The sequence below is a fragment of the Anarhichas minor genome, unplaced genomic scaffold (assembly GCF_050575085.1).
Source record: "Anarhichas minor isolate MPS153535 unplaced genomic scaffold, ASM5057508v1 ptg000090l, whole genome shotgun sequence".
NCBI classification, from domain to species: Eukaryota; Metazoa; Chordata; class Actinopteri; order Perciformes; family Anarhichadidae; genus Anarhichas; species Anarhichas minor.
In genome coordinates, this window is record NW_027466536.1 from 965,265 (window position 1) to 979,028 (window position 13,764).

The 13,764-nt window shown below is 44.6% G+C and overlaps 1 protein-coding gene across 1 annotated transcript in view; it reads left to right on the plus strand.

Moving 5' to 3' along the window:
- Positions 1-11,053, plus strand: part of znf423 (zinc finger protein 423) — a 134,815-nt gene extending 123,762 nt beyond the window's left edge. Inside the window, exon 21 of the mRNA XM_076082095.1 lies at positions 10,030-11,053. Within this exon, the coding sequence (XP_075938210.1) occupies positions 10,030-10,059 (30 nt within the window). The 3' untranslated portion in view covers positions 10,060-11,053. The remainder of the gene's footprint in view (positions 1-10,029) is intronic.
- The last annotated feature ends 2,711 nt before the right edge of the window (positions 11,054-13,764 follow it).

Genomic DNA, 13,764 nt, shown 5'->3' on the forward strand with positions numbered 1-13,764 from the left:
GTGTGCTTGCGTGCGTGCATCTGCCAGAGAAAGTGGAATGGGGTAATTTGTGTGTGTTTTAATGAGGTACCGATGGATGAAGAAGGCCGGTTGGCCAGCGAGAAAAGGCTTTGGCCTCTTTCAACCCCTCTGAGGGGCCGTATGATGTCAAGCTCAGTCTCTCTCTCTCTCTCTCTCTCTCTCTCTCTCTCTCTTTCTCTCTCTCACACACACACACACACACCCAAGGGTACCTGCTGCATGGACACGTCGCTGCATCATCCTCTCTCCTTCCTCATTGCACTCTCTCTGTCCCTCTTTCCGTCTCCGTCGCTCCCTGTGCATACAAAGACCTTTGCTTTCTCTCCACCACTCTCTCAATCGCTTGCTTTCACCTCTCTGTCCACCTCTTGCACCTGCATACCACAACTTTCTCTCTCTCTCCTACCGTCTCTCTCCCCTCCTCTCTTTCTGTCTTCCTCCCTCTCTCTGACTCCCCCCGTGCGTCCCAAAAGAACCAGCCCCTATGCATATTTTAGCCCCTCTCCTCTCTTCCTCTCTTCTGTGCCTCTCCCCAGTGCCCCATAAATAGTGCAGACGTAAGCTGGTAAATAAGAGATGTTTTGGTGTGTGTGTGTGTGTGTGTGCGTAAATAAGAAATGCCGTGGCCCTGATCAGTGAGGTCCTTCTGGATCTCTCTCTGTCTTTACTCCCAGTATCCCAAACACACAGGACTTTTCTCATTCTCTCTGTTTAAGATTCTTTCTTTAAATTAGCATGACTGTAGAAACTGCTTTTGTATCGATGATTTAAAAAAAATGTCAGTTTTTTCACCACCAGCAAACAATTGTTTTTGCATTCATACAATATTTTTAAGTATACTCGAGTGTAACCAGTACCCAAATATCTACAGCATGTACTATTTTTTTAATGATCTTTGGAGACTGTGTATCCCTCTTGTTGAAGCATAGCTAGTCTGAAATAGTCATCCAGCTGTACATCAGCTCCCACTCTCTCCCGTGTTACATTCCCTGACAGACTTCTTGATCTTCACATTCGTTTTAAGCCTCTAGGGGGTGCTATACTGCAGCTTCTGCCCTCAATGCCTCCTCCGCTCCCTCGCTCCATTCATCACTCTTCAGCACTCCTCCCCGATCATCCCTTTCTTTCCCTCTGCCTGTTGTGCTACAGCATTTCCTTTAGCACTAGTGAATATTTAAACACTGCTGGATGAGTGGATTGCAGGTCAGATGTGTAAATGGATGGATGTGGGGGACCCTATCGTTTGTTTGCGTGTTGATTCCCTCCACCGAATCTTCCGCCTTTCCCCGTGTCCCAGCGGTTTTGACTATTTTGAGGGTTGTGCGTGCACACGGCCGCAGAGACGAGCGGGGGATCTGTTCCCTCGTAGACACACTCAAAAGAACATGTACACAACAGGATGGATGGAACACTGGGAAAGGAAGAAGGAGGCATACAGAGAGTGATGACGAATCAACAGACTTACAGCATTTTACATTTTCAGCACAGTTGGAGCACGTCCCTACATCGGAGCTACTATATCAGTGACATGATATTAATTTGTATGCAGCCAGTATGGGGGTGCCTTTCTCAGCAGTTACTGTATGTTGCCTATACCTGGAAAATGAAAGGAATATTTAAAGTGTTCCCCTCAGAGCTAAAGTAATGAATACAATCTTTATTTTGGTAGTTAATGCTCAGCAGAGAATAGCTGGGCAGACTGTTCAATACCTGCGGTTGGGATCAGGGCAGAGTGTGTGTGTGTGTGAGAAACGATCTGTGTTTAGCAGTCTGTCTGTGAATAATGTTGTCTTTGTCTGAATCTCACTGTCTCCCTCTAACTGAATTATGGAAAGGTGTGGATGTGGCTGAACTGGCAATGGGGTGTGTGTGTGTGTGTGTGTGTGTGTGTGTGTGTGTGTGTGTGTGTGTGTGTGTGTGTGTGTGTGTGTGTGTGTGTGTGTGTGTGTGTGTGTGTGTGTGTGTGTGTGTGTGTGTGTGTGTGTGTGTGTGTGTGAGAGAGTATGTGTGTGTGTGTGTGAGAGAGAGAGTGTATGTGTGTGAGTGTTCTCCAGTGTCTCTGAATGTTGCTGTCAGTTGTGAGTGTTGTGTCAAGCCATAGTGTGTACTCTCTGATCCTCAGCTCCCTTGGTGTGTGTGCTTCTCCGTGTGTTTGTGTGTGTGTGTGTATGAATTTGATCCGTAGATCCCTGTGGCGTTCCAGGGGAGCGTACTCAGCTGCCCCACTGCTCACTGGGAGACTCTGTGTTATTAGAATGGGGACCTGGGACACACAAAGACACACAGACACACACTCTTGCCTCCCAGAATCCCTGGGCTTGAAGGTATTTGCAGCAGGGGAAAGAGAGACAGAAACAAAAGGAGATTCAAAGAGAGTGGTAGAGAGACAAACAGGGAGAGACTGCATGGCAGACAGCTAGCCCTACCTGATTCAACTCCTACTACTACCACAGTACCACAGCTACTGCTGTTTCAAGCCTTATTTTACAGATCACTATCAAAACGACCATCATTTTGGAAGTAGTAAAGTAAGTTCAGTAGAGCTAAAAACTAGGCAACAAGGCAAATGCAACCGAATCAACAACAGTGTGTCATTGAATGTAACTGCCCTTAATCTTGGCGGACTCCTTTTTTCCCCCTCTGACCACCTAAGGAAACATCGCATAGAAGTTGTGTCCACGGCTGTTAACACTGCCGAGATTTCTGTAGTTTTCTTTGCTCCACACTGTGAATGCAAAGCTCATTCTGTTGATGTTGGATTTAAACAGAAATCTCAGTGTAGGACCAGTTAATCATCTGGAAACATTGTGTTTGTATGCACGTGTACACGTATGTGTGTTTGCATTTATGCTTTGAGGAACTCGCCGTCAGAAGATGGTAAAAAGGGCATACACAGTGGTTCTCAGTGAGGGAGGCGAAAAATCTGGCAAAATAAGTTACTTCTGCTTTGATATAAAGCGGAGGAACAAACAGACGGACGCAGAGAGACAAAGACGAGGCAGAGCGAGATGAACAGAGGTAGGGACGGATACAAAGGAATAACGCTCTGTGAGCCAGCACCTGGAGGCTTTCTAACAGCTTGGACCATGTTCCTGTCATTTGGGGTGTGTGTGTGTGTGTGTGTGTGTGTGTGTGTGTGTGTGTGTGTGTGTGTGTGTGTGTGTGTGTGTGTGTGTGTGTGTGTGTGTGTGTGTGTGTGTGTGTGTGTGTGTGTGTGTGTGTGTGTGTGTGTGTGTGTGTGTGTGACAGGTGAACAGAGGCAATGTGTCACAGAACAGGACAGACTCTGCGTGGCTTGTTGTTCTATCAGCTCTGCCAAAATACACTCGTACAGATGCATACACGACACACACAAACACACTGCATGTCATCACAATCAACAGCTGGAAAAACCCAAGTCCCTCATTATAATAATTATGAAACAGAGTATGCGTTGGTCTATCCGTGTCTACAATTGGTTTGTACATTTTCTCTTCTTTTCCTCTGACTTGTTTCGTCTGATTAGTTTCTCTCGCTCTTTTTTGCACATCTGGGTAAAACTCCTTCTGGCTCTGTTTCATTCTGATATTGAAGCCCGTCATTAGAAACATGCCAAGTATTAGTTAGAAACTGAATGTGTCAGAAATGTAGTCAAATTATATTAGTGTTAGTATACATTTTCTGACCGTTGCACAGATGCAGTACATTAATCAGCAAGTAAATCAAGGTACCTTTTTACACTGAAGTTTAATATTTCCCCCTGTTCCCCCAATATCCCTTAACATGAAGTCTATTGTTTCTTAGAATATAGTGAAAACTATCAATAAGCATTTTTACAGGCCCCAAATATTAAAACAGTGTATTTTCTCTGATCAACAGTCCATTCATTCATTTTACTATCATACAAGACTTAATAACAAAACAGCAAATATTCACAATTGACAAGCTGGAAGTAGGAACCAGATAATATTTGGCATTATTTTCTGAAGACAATACAACAAATGACTATTGGATTATCAAGTTGTCATCATAGTTGTAAGTAATCGATTCATTGACTAATTCTTTCAGCTCTGTCTGAGGCTTTCAACCAAAAATGAAAAGCAAATATTTCAGTATTTTTTTTTTTAAGCAAAGATAAACTTCTAAGAAAATGTATTTACTTCTGTGAAGTATCCAATCAATACTGCTTCTGTTGAATCTTGTAATGATGAAAGTGAATGACACACACACACACTATTGGTTAGCTGGCACAATACGCGTGCACACACACACACACACACATACTGTACTCTGCTCATCCATCTTTATGTCAATGCTCTCTCTCTGTTTTCCATTCTGCCCTTCTGCCAGTTTAGGGTGCATAGTAATCAAAAAAAAAAAGGAAAAAAAGCTGGCCCCCTGGGGACTCATGGGGATTGGGCGTGTGCAGTAATATGACAGTGACACGGAAAGCCGGCACGCTCTGCTGAATTGTGAGCTCACGTGTGTGTTGGATGGATCATGTCCGTGCATTTATTTGTACATCTGTAACCTTTACATGCATTTCTCATTTATGTCTGCCTGACATTTTGCATTGCCGTGTGTGCGTGTGCGTGCGTGCGTGCGTGCGTGTCCCCTTACATGCATATACATTCAGTGTCCTGCCTGTATTTTTATGAGTGTGTTTTTGGATGCTTGTGTATATGTTTGTCTGTCTCGTCACCCATGTCTGCAGGCTCCGGTCCTCATCTGGCACTCAGCTTCACAGTCTACAAGGACCTTATTCCTCGGGCCCTGAGAGTCGTGTGTGCGTGTGTGTGTTAGTGCGTGTGTGTGTGTGTGTGAGAGAGAGAGAGAGTGGGAGGGATCATTTTTGAGCGTACCCACATTTCTCTCTATAGTGGTGTGACTCAAACGTGTCATGTGATGCTCAGGAATGATCCGTTATCTGTGCTGGAGGTGAGGTCACTTCCTATTTTGTTTAACGCCTTCCAACGGGGATCTCTCACCTCTGCTGTGAATCTCGTGCAGATCCTTTGACATTGTGGTTGTGTGTGCGTGTGTGTGTGTGTGTGTGTGTGTGTGTGTGTGTGTGTGTGTGCCCTTCATGCTGTGAGTGTATTTTTGGGTTGTGTTTACTGGTCTAAACCTGGCTCTTTGGGCCAGGAGCAACAGGAGAGGGGAAGCCCCCTGGGAGAAAAGAAAGGGAGGGAGCTCAACAAACAGGACATGGTCAGAGAGGTCACCCTGGGTGCGGTGACGGAGGAGAGAAGGGGATGAAAGAAGTTTTGGATGGATCATTTGAAAGTATGGGACAGCGTTAGATTTACAATATAGGAGGAAGAGAGACAGAGGGATGATGAGGAGAGATGGGGCCAAAGACAGTGGGAGGGTAGCAGGGAATACGTGTCGGCGGGATGTTAAGGGCAAGGGGGTGCGTTTATTTTTGATCTGCTCCCGTGGCAGCATCCTGTCCTGGACGGGTGGGGCTAAAGACAAGCCAGGGAGCAGAGGAAGAGGGCTAAGACAGCCCATCTGCTAGACCCAGACACACACACACACACACACAGACACACAGACACGCTCATTCCGTTGGAAGAGTGTCAACTCTGAGCTATAAATACACTGAACCCAAAGAAGACCACAAGGCGACGAAGGTGATTTTTCATTTGGTGTTAAAAACAGCAGTGGAGATGGGGCACACGTACACACACACACTCAGACGCACGCAACATTTGGACGGCCTCCAATCACCCCCACATACACACACATTTGACACAAATTCACGAACTGACAGACTCGCTGATACATGGAGGTAGCTCACACACACACACGGCATTGTTCCAACAGCAATGCTTCCTCTTCCTGTGTCTATTAGATGCTTGGCACCTCCATTTCAAAGTGTAGTTGTTACATCATGACAGAACAAGCAAAGCGTCGGTGTGTGTTTCTGAGTTCAAGTTGCCGGGAGAAAGTTACTTCGCCGTCCGACCGGCTCGGCCCCCAAACGAGGTCATCGCCACGCGTGTCGGTGACGAACGTCTGATCGTTCTCGTTTTCGTTGGTTTTGCTGTAATCTGATGTTTAAAGACGGGTGTTCTCAGTTCAGTCTAGATACCTGTGCGTTTCTGCTGTACACAGGAAGCTGACCAGGCACGAGGCCGATCATGTACGTGCACACATGTTAAAGGCGACAGCCCTCGAAAACGCAACCATCAGCATCATAATGCAGTAGATGTCAGAGAGGAGCAGGACAAGGCAGATTACATTTTCTCTTATCTCTATCTCTCGGTTTCCTCTTACGCACCCTTCTTCCCTTCCCCGTGAGATCGTGTGTGTGTGTGTGTGTTCACTATTGTGTATTTCTTGTCTTTGCAAATTCTTTATTGGCATCGTGTGTGCGTCCATGTGCTCTTAGCTGCGAGTGAGTCTGTGAATGCATTCCTGTGTGTGTGTGTGTGTGTGTGTGTGTGTGTCTGTCGGGTTTGTGCGTGGGTAATGCGACAGGGCCATATTTCCCCTGAGCCCAGGGCTCTGCAGGCTTTAGCCTCGCTCTCTCTAAGCAGTTTAGGAAAAACAATGACAGGCCTCTGTATTGACTGGTCTGGGCTGGCTGTTCTCGCTACAGCACACACACCCTCTGCTGTGAAAAGAACAGTCGAAATATGATGGAATAAAGTCCAAACCAGGGTTCCTGGTGTGGGACGTGGGGTTTTACGAAACAACGCAATCCAAGTTGACTACCCTGAACTGGAAGAGGCTGTTCGAACAGAAATAAAAAAAACAGCTTCATATTATATGGCATGCAGCTCATACTGTAAATGTTCACATATTGTTTGAGGCCTCTCTTACCTCAGCTGAAGAGAGAAGTTGGCCTTCATGTCACATTTGAATAACAAGCCTTTCGGTTGTTGTTGACTCTTAACACAAATTCCTTCACACTTGCTTCATCTGTTTCACATTAAAACACTTCCAGAAGGTCGAGGGACATTATCCCCTTTGCTTTGCTGGAAGGCTTTTATTGTGAAACGTCTGCAGGTGTGGAGTGTCATTAAAGGCAGCTTCGCTTGAGAATTGGCCGGAATCACCGGCCTAGAGCCCTGGTAAACACTAAATATAAAAACAAACCAGTCTACTCCTCCTCCCCTACACTCCTCCTTCTGTCACCCATTTTTCTCTCTCTAGAATATATCAATTACTCTGCTGTAGAGCAGATGTCACACTGTGACACACAAACACACACACACACACACTTCTCATTGATTGCCCTGCTCCATAATCAATACCAAGCTCCCAACAACATAGTAAATGAAGAGAAGTAACTGGGAGGTGTGTGGGTGTGTGTGTGTGTGTCACATGAAGTGTGTAGCATGACCGACTGTCACACATCCGTCCATTACATTCCTCTCTCATCTCAATCCCTCTCTCCCTCTCTGTCTCCTCTCCTCTGGGCTATTTCCAGCAGTACACTGCAGCGCTACAAGCTCCTCCAGGGAGTGACCGTGGCCTCCCTCCCTCCTTCCATCCCTCCCTACTCTTCCTCTGTCCCTTCTTTCCATCCCTCGCTCCGTCTACAAATCAATACGGCAGCAGCAGAACCCAAAGAACCTGAGGGAACACACACACACACACACACTATCCCTCTTCTTTCTAGTTCTTTCCTCCCTACTTCCCTTTTTCCTTGTTGAAATCCGTCTACTACTGGATCACTGTTTATCTCCATTCACACGTCTAATGCCCAAGATCTCCATGTTAGAGGTCATACATGATGCAAAGGTGCAATGACAAAAGCCAGACATGGATGTGCAGGAAACGGGACAGATGCACTGGACAACATCTTGCCCTCTCCGCTTGTGTAGAACACGATCTCATAAAGAGGAATGAGCCTGACCTCTTCTGGCCATCAGAGGAAATGCAGCCAGTTGGAGCGCAGAGGCCGAGGATGGGAGGAAGCAATGGAGTGAGATGCAGCAGACAGAAAGAGAGAGAGAGAGGATGGGTTTTTTATCATAATGGGGTCAGTGGCTCCCAATGAGATCTGCTTCCTCACTGGAGAGGCCTCCACACACACAGACACACACACACACACACACGTATACAGAAACAGACACTTGTTTTTCACTGTCCCGTTCATTATTTTTCTCATTTGCTCACCCATTTCTTTGAAACCCCTCTACTCTGTGTCACTGTGTGTGTGTGTGTGTGTGTGTGTGTGTGTGTGTGTGTGTGTGTGTGTGTGTGTGTGTGTGTGTGTGTGTGTGTGTGTGTGTGTGTGTGTGTGTGTGTGTGTGTGTGTGTGTGTGTGTGTGTGTGTGTGTGTGTGTGTGTAGGACATTAATACCCTTTGCTTTCCCCTGGATGCGATAGCTTGGCCTCTAAAGCCGTGTACGGCATACTCTCTCTCTCTTTCTATAGCTTGCTCACACACACACTTACACACTTGCACACCACGGGGCTCAACGAAACATGCACAGCAAGATAAGGGCCATAGAATGACAAATAAGTATTTATCAACCCCAAACCACGTATAATCCTTCACATTTCTGTCCCCATCCACCCCTCCTCGCCTCTCTGTTCCGTTCATCCCCCTATCCCCTCCTTTTTTTCTATTCTCCCATCCGCTGTTCTTTTTTTTTCTGTAGTGAGGCCTATCTGTGAGAGAGAGAGAGAGAGAAAGCTGCTTTTAGTGGTGGTGAGGGGGGGGGGGCGTTGATTGGGAAGATCTCACTGGGAATTGTGTGTGTGTGTGTGTGTGTGTCTGTAAGTGAGAGTGTGTACTGTATGTGTTAAGAAGAAGGGATGATAGGGAAAGATTTCAGAGGGAATCTGAGAGAGAGAGAGAGAGAGAGAGAGAGAGAGAGAGAGAGAGAGAGAGAGAGAGAGAGAGGACGGTTTCATAGGGAGAAAGCCGAACAGTCTGGGGAAAATGAGGAGAGAGCAGGAGGAAAACATCCGTGTGGAAATGTATCTGACACACACAGACAAATTCCCAGAGAAATCTTTCCAATCATCTCCCTATCTCCAGTGCACACACACATACACAGACAGTATCTCCCCAGCTTTAGATGTGATCCTAGCCAAGTTCCAAACCAGCAAATCCAGATTATCATGAGTTCAGTTCCCCATTGTAGCTGATATGAGACAGCCACAGAGGACTGAGTGTGTGTGTCTGTGTGTGTGTGCTGGAGCAAACATACTTGTTTTTGCACATATCTGTGTATAACATTCCCATAACAGAAGTGTGTGAAGTATGTTGTGTACTTGACCGTTTTGGTGCCTATACCTCAGTTATGTACACATGCATCTCCATCCTGGATCTCAGTTCCTCCGCTCTAGTTCTTTACCCAGAGATCGCTGCATCGGTCTCCCTTTGTGCTCTCGCTGCTGTTGTGAATTTAAATTTAGAAAAAAAAGGTGTTTTTTTTTGGTTGTATTGTGATTATGTATTGATGTGTAGTGCGCTGATGCCTTTGGAGAGATGCGAGTGTAGGCGTCTCCGCGGTATGGAGACGGTCTCTGTAAAATATTAATCACAATATCAAAAGACACAAGGGTTCCACAGATCGGAATAAACAAATGGAGGCTCTGGGTTCCCACAGATTAGAAATAAAACAAAAACAGAACAAATACTAAATGAGCTGTATTGGTCGGTCCGGACCAAAACCAGGTGCTGCTTTTATTCGATTAGATTAGACTAGGTGCGTTGTTTGGGTGTGTCAATATATGTCAAAATGTTCAAATCTGTTTCTTTTTGCCCGATCTCTCATAATATTTAGTGTGAGCAACAACACCTCAGTGCTGTACCCACGACTTTATGTTTTGCCTCGTCCGCTGGTCTTGTTTTGTCCTCTTTTCTTCCCCTTCTTTCGTCAGACTATGTTTAAAGCGAGGAGGCCTCGCTGTCTGTACTGTGGGAGGCGGTTGTGTTTCTGTTCTATTATTGGGTGGGGGTGCAAGTGGAAAGCACTGTGCTCACGTAGCCCATTATTTCTCTCATCATGTGTTCTCACGTTTTTCTCTCTATCCCTCCCTCTCCCTCTCTCCCTGCAGAACCACACACTGAGTCAGCACGCGCAGTGAGACCGAGGCCCGGCAGGATCTCTCGACTCAGCCGGGGCCCCCGACCCGGAGCCGGCGGGGGACTCCCATCTCCACATCACAGCCAATCAAAGTGTCATTTGCTACTCACATGTAAAACTCTAACGATCGCGCCACTGGGCGCGGCTATTAGGAGCAGCGGGGGAAAGGAATATTAATGGGATATGCTATTAAATAAAGAAAGGAGAAAGTGGGTGAGAGAAACGGTAAGAGCTAGATGAAGGAAAGAGAAGAGTGAGAAAAGGTATTGTACGTGCAGTATTTTTTATTGTCCCTGCCAACCCCCCCCCCCCCCCCCCCACCCACCACCAACCCCCACCAGCTTCTTCCTCCTCCCCCTTCTCCTTTCCTCTCCTCCCAACCATCACTCCCTGGGTCAGGCATTTTATTTTTTTTAACAAATAGAAAAGGACAAAAAGCAAGAAAACACCCTTTGTTTTGGGATTTTTTTAATAGATTGTAGGAAAAAGGCTTCACTTTCTCGTCCCCTCGGTTGCTTATTGTATTTAACTTCATAGGTGCCACTTTCTTTGATTTTTCTTTCTGCCATATGCGCTTATTTTTGTTTAAATTTTTTGTACCTTTCATTTCTCGCCGTAAGTAGGTACTTGTGCTGTGTTGTGATTGTTTGTTTGCCAGTCGTAATATTCCTGATTTCCCCCCCCCCCCCCCCCCCCCCCCCAACTCTCCTTTTTATGATTATTGTTATATATATTTTTCTTTTTTGTAATTACTATCAAAAAAAGTCTCATCAAACAAAATAAAGTGCAGAAAACCATGCAGATGTTTCTTTTTTTTTTTTTTTGGATTGGGTTTTCCAGTCTCTATGGGGCCTATAATGGTTATTGTAAAAATGAATATCATCGATTTCAGTGCGTCTGGTCAATGACTGCTTTTTAAATGTGAATTAACCAGATTGCAATAATCTAGTACAGACAAAAAAGATAAAACAAATAAAGAAATGACAAATAAAGAATTCCTGTGTGATGTGCATTCATTGAAAATAACTAAATATGTGAGCTTGCATGTATACAGTGTCATTAGTAACTATATCTCTAATATTCAAGTGCAATACTCTCCAAGTTGGGTGGAAATACTAATGAGGATGATTCAGAGACGAGATGGTCTAAATTCAGAATGAACAGCCGGTTTAGATTTCACATTTCATGCACAAAGGCAGTTCACAGTGCTTTAGATAAACCTTTCAACATTCAACTAGAAGAGGAAACATATTTCTGCTACTTTTATTTTTTGTGACTTTTCTCGAATCATCTGCATATTTCTTTGTGAAACAGGTCTTCAGATCTACAGAATAAAGTATTCAAAGGAAACGATCTTCAAAGGAAACGTCCACCTAATGACACCTACCACCAAACCTGAAGGGTTGGATGTGTGAGTGACGGCGTAGGGGACAAAGGCGTTCAGATAAATGTCATTTTAAATGATACCATTATAGACAAACACATTTTCGTTGTGATCAACAACTCGCATGTGTGTTCTATCAGTACCGGGCGTTATGTTGTACAGTTGTGGCTTTGGTATAGTTTGACTCCATGAGTCGAGATGAACGTGACACACTGGTGGGGTCAAAGGTTACACAATGATTTATAAACTTGAATTGTTTATATTATTCTTGTTTCTAGTAAGTCTTAAAATGTCCTTGTAAATATGTGATTGCAAACATCTTCTGTTCTCTATCCTAATAAAAATATGATTAGATTACATTTTGGATTTTTAAGGATTATGAAACAATAATAATTTATTTTTTAAATGACAGCGTGAGTGAATTTACTTTCCGTGATCCAAAACAGCTTTCCGGGTAAAACACAGTGACAGCATGAGGTCTCCACTCGATTTTTTCATGGTTCTGGTAATTCCTACATGCTGCATGTGCATCGTTGCGCATATGAGACTTCCTTCTTTGATTATTAGAAGTCTGAGTGAGAACACATCACACACTCCAGCACAGTGGAAGTCCTCGTATCCACTCTGTTCAGTGTAAATGTCACTGCCGTGAGTGGAGTCAGGAAAACTGGAGTCCAAGAGAAATCCGGGAGATTGATTCGATAACATCACAGTGACGGGTCACTTTCAGATTCCCCTTAAAGGGGAGACCTTAAAGGCAGAAATACTGTAGAGGTGAAAATGTAACATTGTCACCCACACTGTAAAACCAAAGGGATTTACAGGGACGTTAATATTGACCGATTCACACAGCGCTGTGTGAAGAATACTGATGGCATGACACGGGGAAGATTCAACAATTGTTGGCAAACTTCTCCCATCTCTGTTGCAACAAAGCACAGACTGTCATGATACCCAGGGACCACACTCACAAAGATAACTGTGGCATTGATCACACTTTGCCACCATCATCTCGGTATGGACCTACTGATAAAGAGACACATAATGCCTGTTTGGGATTTGTAGTCGAGTGCTTGTGTCCTCCATTTAACTTTAAAATGGAAAACAACAGATTTCTATAATATATAATAACTATAACATTTGAACAAGTATTCCTGTTCAGATTGAAATCTCTTTTGAGTCCCAGCAGTGTGAACAGTACAGTGACTGGCTCCCAGTTATTTTGGATGTAGAAAGTGTACAAATATGGAGGTAAGATTCTCCAAAACACAGCCTTGATGTACCAGCCAGCAACTGCCTATACTGGCACATCCAGCAGACACAGAGCATCATGACCATCCCATTGAAGATGCGTCTCCGCTCCCCTGATGAAGGTAAGATGTCGTGGATCAAACACGTGTTTAGATTTGGTATGAATGAGCAATGAGACTCAGCAATACAGTCCTGCACAGGTTGTCAAGCCAAAACAATGACAGACAGAGGCAAATATGAACAGAGCTGCAAAATTGAGGAGTATGTTTCTCAGTGGGATGAGCAGTACTGACAACCCCTTCACTTATCCTGTCTGCGGTAAGAGTCTACAGCCATGCTAGCTGCTCTGTGAGGCCGTACCTTGGCTCAAGGGTGCTTTGGGCTGCATGCTAATGCCGCTATGCTAAAATCCTCACAATGCCAATGCTAGCTTGTTGACATTAACAGGTGTAATGTTGACTATGTTCACCATCATTGTTTTTTTTTTTTTTTTGCTAAATAGCACTCAACACAAAGTTTAGATGATTCAGGAATTCCCTTATTTGGTCTTAAAGTATTTAGTCAGAAACCAAATGATCGGGCAAATTGAATACTTGACCTCATAGCTGCAGTAAATAAAAGTTGGAGGATCACCAAAGTGATTACCAATCATCCAGATGTCTGTACCAATTTGTATGGCAATGCAGTCGAAAGCTGTTGAGACATTTCACTCAAAACCTCAAAGGTCGTCCTCGTGGTGGCACTACAGGAAAAGTCAGACGGTCGCCAATTAGAATTCAGCCTCTGGGAAACGTTAATAATCCGGACACAGTTGTGTGCCAATCCATTTCGTAGATCTTGGGATCTTTCACAGGATAAGTGGAAACTCTGACCAGCTGTTGAGTGCGAGATGAAAAGTCCGGGCATCGTTTAGGTCAATGTGATTCATCGTCTGCATGGCGAAAACCATCACTTAAGAGGGCTTATATAAAAAAAAAAACTGAGTTTCACTTTGGTATTTTGTGTTATTCCAAGAATGTTACAGTGGACTCTATGACCCACTTTCCCTTCCATCTGCTTTAAACATAAATC